This window comes from Chrysochloris asiatica, unplaced genomic scaffold (assembly GCF_000296735.1).
Source record: "Chrysochloris asiatica unplaced genomic scaffold, ChrAsi1.0 scaffold00466, whole genome shotgun sequence".
Classification (NCBI taxonomy): Eukaryota; Metazoa; Chordata; class Mammalia; order Afrosoricida; family Chrysochloridae; genus Chrysochloris; species Chrysochloris asiatica.
The window spans coordinates 424,020-430,971 of record NW_006408984.1 but is presented as its reverse complement, the minus strand read 5'-3'; the positions used below and the strand labels follow the sequence as shown (position 1 = coordinate 430,971).

Below are 6,952 nucleotides of genomic sequence, written 5' to 3'. Positions count from 1 at the left end.
GGAATGCACCTTAGAAATCAGGGTGGCAAATATTTGTTTCTCAAACTTCGGATATATTATCAGGAGGGACTAGTACCTGAAGAAGGACATCATGCTTGGTAAAGTACAGGGTCAACAAAAAAGCAGAAGGCATCTATCAAGATGGATTGGCACAGTGGCAGCAGCAATGGTCTCAAGCATAGCACTAATTGTGAGGTTGGCACAGGACCTGGCAGTGTCTCATTCTGCTGTGCATAAGATTGCCGTGAGTCAGTACTGACTTGGTGGCACCTAACAACAATAATGTGACAGTTCATTAATCGCCCTTCAGTTCTATCTATCTAACCTTTTTTTTTTTAATTCACCAATAATAATTGTTATTTCTAGTAGAAAACACAAAAAGTGCATTGAAAAGTTACTCGGCAGGTGGATAGGACTCGCAAGCTCTAAAATTCAGGAAGCTGTGAGTGAGTCACACACACAGTGCCTTGTGCATCTTCATTTTCCTTCTCTTCCTTCTTTCATTCTAGTGAAAGATTTCTAACCACCTTGTGCCAAAATGTCTACAGTTGTTCAAACCCACCAATTGTTCCATAGAAGAAAGATGAGACAGCCTGCTTCCATAAAGATTTCCAGCCTCAGTAACCCAACGATGCAGTTCTATTCTGTCCTATAGAGTCACTGTGAATTGACTTGAAGGCATGGTTTCAGTTTTGGTGGTGAGGCCTCCCAAAGCCTTTCCCAGCTTGGCTCTGCACTCCTCCTTGGGTTCTAATCTTGGATCTGGCCCCATATTCCTTTTCCGAGATGCTCTAGTCAACTTTACTGCTAATCTGAAGGTTTCTATTGGGAACCAAGCTAAAAGCATCAGCAACTTCACTCATTTTGAGATAATGCTTAATGTTTCTTGGGGGCCTGGAAAGTGCTGCACTTCTAAAAGTAACCCAGAAGTAACACGATCTGAAATGAATGGTACAAACAGCTAACACATTTGGCTGCTAACCAGAATAGTGTTAGTTGAAGTCCACCCAGAGATGCTTCAAAAGAAAAGTATGATGACTGCCTTCCAAAAAATCAGCCACTGATTTCTGACATATGAGTCTAAATCAACTAAAAGGCAACTGGTGACATAATCTGATGCAGGATATCCTGTAGAAACACCCTTCTCCACCAAGTTGGAATAACAATTGCATATTGAGATGCTTACAAACCAACCCACTGTAAGAGCATAAGGTGGAACACCAACTACAGTGACCATTTGCCATGGTTCCCTGGCGTTTAATGCCATCAAATGCTATAGATGATCAGTTAAGTTATAACATGACTCAGTGCCTATCTTACATCAAGAAGTTCTGTATCTCTTTTCTTCAACATTTACTTCCCTTCTTTTTCCTCACTCACTTGTCTATTTCTAAAATCAACATTTTTTGACTGAGTGATTTTTAGTGTTGTTTTAAGAAAATAATTTATGTACCTATTTGTTTTCACAAGCAAGGCTGAAATTTGAACTCAAACACAAAGGTAGATATGTTTGCATTGTTCCTGACTATATATATAGGCATAAGACCTGAGGTGACAACAGTCAGAAAGTTTTCATTTGTTCCCTTTGTTTACCATATACTTTTTGGTTCTTTTAAGAGGGCAGGTACAATTTTAACTAAAAAAAAAAAAAAAAGATGATTGGAAGGGGCTCAGGTCAAGTTTTATAATTTGGAAAAGATACTGTAATGGAATCATATCAATCATTATTTTTACAGGGGTGGTGATTTTTTCTCTCTCTCTCTTTTTGTTCCAGTCACACCAGCTGTCCTTGGCAGAGCATCCCAAAATCTGCAAAGAGTTAACCCAGTCCTAGATACAAGTAAGAATTTCAGTCTTTTTTCTGCCTTTCAGCAATATTGTTTGTATTGTACTATAATTGCTATTAATTCAAGCTACTGTTGTTTTTCTATTTTATTTGGGTAAGGTAACTCGAAGAGTGACTGAAAGGACTCTGGCAAGCAAAAGAATTTTTTTCAGGATTTCTCTTTCAACTTCTGTACATGGTTGTGTCTTAATTTTGCTTATGCTCAGACGTTAAATAAGACCAAATTAATTTAGTAAAAAGTTGGGAGGGGAGTAATTTATTGTGATTCTGAATCAATAATTAGTGTGTTGAATTGAGGGCCCTTCCTCTTTCCACAAATCCTATTTTAAATGGTCATTATCATTTAGAGGTATATCTTTATCTATTGATCACACTGGCAGAAGATCAAAGTTTTTACTCAACCAAATTGCCTTGTGCTCTGAAATCTTTCCTTCACGTGAGTTTTCTCTCCTTAAAATTTCTTTACAGGCCCACCCCCTGGCCCTCCTACAATCTCCTTTCATTACAAGACTGAGTTCAAACATCAGCTGTGTGGGGGAGCCTTCTCCAAATCCTCGAAGCCTGATTAGTTGTTCTGCCTTCTGTGCTTCCATGGAATTGGTTCATTGCTCCATAATAGCATTTATCTTATGATACTTTAATGCCTATGTTAGCATTGTGTGTAGATCCCAATGAGTTATGAGCTTTCTATGGATGAATTAGCTGTATTGAGCTTTAAGACACAGGCCACATTTTATACTACTTCTAAATCCCTCCTATCACCTGAAAAATCATGATCAGATAGTAAGTACCTGTTTAAATTAAGATCTTGAAATGGGTATTTTTCATCAATTACATAAATGCTAGAGTCCAAATTATGCAATAAAAGAAGTGAAGGCGATCTACCTAACTGAATTTCAGCCATTCTGGTGTCATGAAACCATAATTTGGATTTTATGACTAAACAGCAGAGTAAATTTCTAATGTGAGATTTAAACATCATTTTCTTGGAGGTAGCCCAAAAGGAGGGTTGGTGATGTTTTTAACAAATGTCATTCACTTGTCAGTTGTGCCAAACCACAAACCCTTTACAACTCTATTCTTTTAGAAGCGTTTGACATGTTGATCTGCTGTCTAATTAACATGAGGGGTTGTAAAAGCTCTGACTATTTGGTTATGTTTGGTTTATACCAGCCAGTAGTTCAAAGTCTTCACTCAATAGATGATGTGACCTGTTGTTCCTTTCAGCAAGGAAATGGGAAGGAATCTGTCAAGGATGCTTTTATAATCGTACATGCTCCATCCCACATTGAACTCCTATCCCCACCCCCACCCCCATCCAACACAGTCATACAAATAATACATTACCCTTTACTGCCTCTCACAGTGGTCGCATTATTTATTTCTTAAAGCCATTGTCATTTTCAGATCATGAAGTCTGTTCTTACTTTCCTCATGCTGCTGTATCACAAATAGTGCAATTGGGTAGCTTTAAAGAACAGATGTTTCTTGTCTTACAGTTTTTGAGACTAAAAGTTCAAATCAGGGTCCCAGTTTTGCTGATTCCTGCCTTGCAAGAAGGCCTAGGCATTCCTTGGTTCTTGATCTCACATGGCATATGTCTTTCTCAGTGTATACAAACCTCTGTGTTTAATCTGCTTTTTTTTCATCGTTTAGAAGTGATTAGGCTTAGGATCTACCCTATAGTGGTATAACTCAACTGATGAGCTGATTACATTAGATTGTATTATGGAAGATGAATATATTATATTACATTCATTATATTATATTCACAGGTATAATGATAGCATCCCAACACATATTAGGGAGGAATGGGGCCACAATTTAATCCATTATCCTAGAAGTCTCTAGGTTTGACTAATACATAACAAGTTCCTAGCAGTCATTTCACATACGTTGATTTCCTGTCTTGAGGATAAGTCAGAATGCTAGCTTATCATCATTCATTCCAGGGACACCAGCCTCTCCAAAGGAAGAATTCTAGTTTTCCAGCTTCTGCAGTGTCAGAGAAAAAGAGAAAGACCCCCAACTAAATGGATTGTCACAGAGGCAGCAGCAATGGGTTCAAACGTAGCAACATTTGTGACGTTGGCACAGGACTGGGCAGTGTTTTGTTCTGTTGTGCATAGGGTGTCTATGAGGCGGTACCAACTCGATGGCACCTAACAACAACAACAAAGCTTCTTCTTATTAAAAATGACTGTTCTGTGATCCAGCATTGATTGGATAAAATAATCCATGTAAATGGATGTGTCTGTATCAATGGGCATCTACCACCATGATCATTGCTATGACAAAGCCTTTATCATCATGAGTATCCCATTCAAATCCAATAGACCCAAGTGTTCATGTCACCTCACTCTGCCACTGGGTGCACTGTCTCTCAGCAGCATACCCAACACTGAACTGTGTTCCCTGGAGAAGAAAGAGATGAGTAGAATGGGGTACTGACATAAAGGAGCTCACATTCTCCCTAAGGAGATCAAATATCATGAATATACCCATTTCCTATATACACTTTTCTAAATTCTCACATTCAAAGCAAAATCTCAAGGAGAAAAATAACATAAAAACCTTCTCAGGGCTAATCCTAGATAGAATTGACAAAATAAGAGTGAAATAAATGCCAGTACCCTTCTGTAGGCCACCTTTACTTTACACCTGGACTAACTGGTGTGGCAGTGTAGTATGAGCACTGGACCATAAGGTTCGTTTGAACCACAAGATCGGCAGTTCAGAGTCATCAGCCGCTCCTCAGAAACCTTATCCAGGGTCGCTATGAGTTGGAACCACTTCCACAGCACTTAACAACAAACAACATTTCTATAACTGTATAGTAGCTGTCTGCTTCCTATCTCCATCTACCCCCTGCCCTATCACTTTCATTCTCTCAATATCACTAAATATCTTTAGGCACTCCTCACAACCTAAATATTAAACCCCAAACCTTCCCAAGGCACTGAAAGTTACTATGCATCATCACATCCCAGCTAGTAAGTCTAGACTTTATTTCCAAGGTACACTGTGCTAGTCTTCCAAAAATATCCTCCTTCCACCTCACCCGGTAATTCTGTAAATAAAAATCTTGCTGTGTTTTAAGCTTCAGTCAAAATACTGATACCCTTGACCTGAAGCAATTCCTTCCTTCGCTTTGTTTGTCTATGAGAAAGGTCCCAATAGTTCATACTAACCTTAAGGGATGTGTTAAATGCTGCTTTGGAGACTAGATGCTTGCATATCTCATATTTTGAACAGCTGGGTGTAATTCAAAGTTGTATAACTCAGAGTACTTAAAATGATACCTTGAACACAGTTAGTAATAACTGGCAGGTCAGTAGAACAAGGGGATATTATGTGTTATGAGTCATGGAATGTGTGTTTCAAGGTTATATCCTTTCACCATACTTATTTAAACTGTAAGTGCAACAGATCCAGGAAGTTGGACTGTATGAAGAAGAGCGTGGCTTCAGGATTGGCTGAAGACTCATTAACAATCTGCAATATGCAGATGACACACCTTACTTGCTGAAGCACTTACTGATAAAAATCAAAGATTGCAGTCTTCATTATGGGTTAAACCTAAATATAAAACAAAAGTTTGAACCACTAACCTTTCAGTAAGCAGCCTAGAGTTAACCATTTACACCACCAATAACCTTTTTGAAATACAGTATGTTGTAAAGTAAGAATGCGATCTACGTAGGTGTGCACATTCATTGTTATTAAAGACACTCCATTAAATAAAAGCGGAACATGTGTAAATTCTCTTTGATTGATGTAATGGACAATTATCTTTGATTGATGTAATGGACAATTATCTGAAACTGGTCTGTCTGAGACAGTTTCAGCATTACTGCAGAATATTTGCCTTATGAAGAGCTATGGTCAGTGGAACACTGGGCTTCAGTTTGAGAAAAAATTGGACTTTGCAGTTTGTAGCTCTTTCATAAACTCACGGTTTTGACTGGAACCTAAGCTGATGAATAAAGACAGGTTTGCCTATTAGGAAGTTGTGCACTGTAAAAGGATCATTAACCTGAAAGCTCATAGATGTGTTTTCAGAGGCCATTTATGAGAGTTTGAAGTATTCTCAAGGAGCAGTTTTGTCTTTAATGCTCTTAGTTATGTTTTGATTTTTCATGACTCTTGATATGGTGCTGTAGGATCAGCACTGGACTGCAAACCACAGGGTTGGCAGTTCAAGCTCACCAGCTGCTCCTCAGAAAGCCAAAACAGTGTTGCTATGAGTCAGAACCAAGTCAACAGCACTTAGCAACAACAACATGGAAAAGCAGCCTTTAACCTTCTTTTGTTTTTCACAATATTTGGATTCTGATGAAAAGAAATATTTTCAGGAGAGCCCACCTATAGTCTGTGTTGTCAGCACATATGATGCTGTGCACCTGCCACCACCACTAAGCTTCTGCCAGGCAAACCCTGCACCAGGCCTCAGAGAAGTGGAGACACCCAGATACTTACTGCCCTTACTACACCTGAAACACTGCCATTTTTTTGTTTTTAAAGCTTTTATTGTGCATTGAATAATAGTTTACGTGGGAGAACATCAGTTCTGCACTCATTCTATCATATTTCATATCATTGTAATGATTACAATCCCTTCCATGCATCATCATTCAACAGTATTTGTTTCTATTCCCTCTGTTGTTGTTTTTTTCCTAATGTACACAAAAACACTCAAGAATAGATAATCATTTAAACAACCAAAGGGCAAATTCTGCAACTCTGCCTCCTGGCTGCCAGCACTCAGTCTTTCTCTTTCCATGAGTCTAGGGTCCTCAACTTCTCTATCTCTCCACATCCTCATCTCTGCCTCCATCTATGGTGTCACTGCTTATCTGGATAGGGTCCCACAGTCTGCTCATGCTCTTCTCCCTTGATGGTCCTAGGGTCCTCTGTTGCTGGAATGTAACATTAACTACTCCCCCATTTATGTTACAAAACTTCTACCATTACAGTTGTGACAATCACAAATAGTCATGATAACAATTACTCACTACTGAATCATAAGAATCTTACCCCATTTCCTTTCACTAGACCTATATAGACAAGATGAAAACTATTCAGTGGGGATTCTGCCTTCCCCCC

The 6,952-nt window shown here is 38.8% G+C and overlaps 1 protein-coding gene across 1 annotated transcript in view; it reads left to right on the top strand.

Annotated features, from left to right (window-relative positions):
* The window catches only part of GHR (growth hormone receptor), a 202,181-nt gene that overhangs the window by 109,332 nt on the left and 85,897 nt on the right, over positions 1-6,952 (top strand). The window contains exon 3 of the mRNA XM_006877304.1: positions 1,775-1,840. Within this exon, the coding sequence (XP_006877366.1) occupies positions 1,775-1,840 (66 nt within the window). The remainder of the gene's footprint in view (positions 1-1,774; positions 1,841-6,952) is intronic.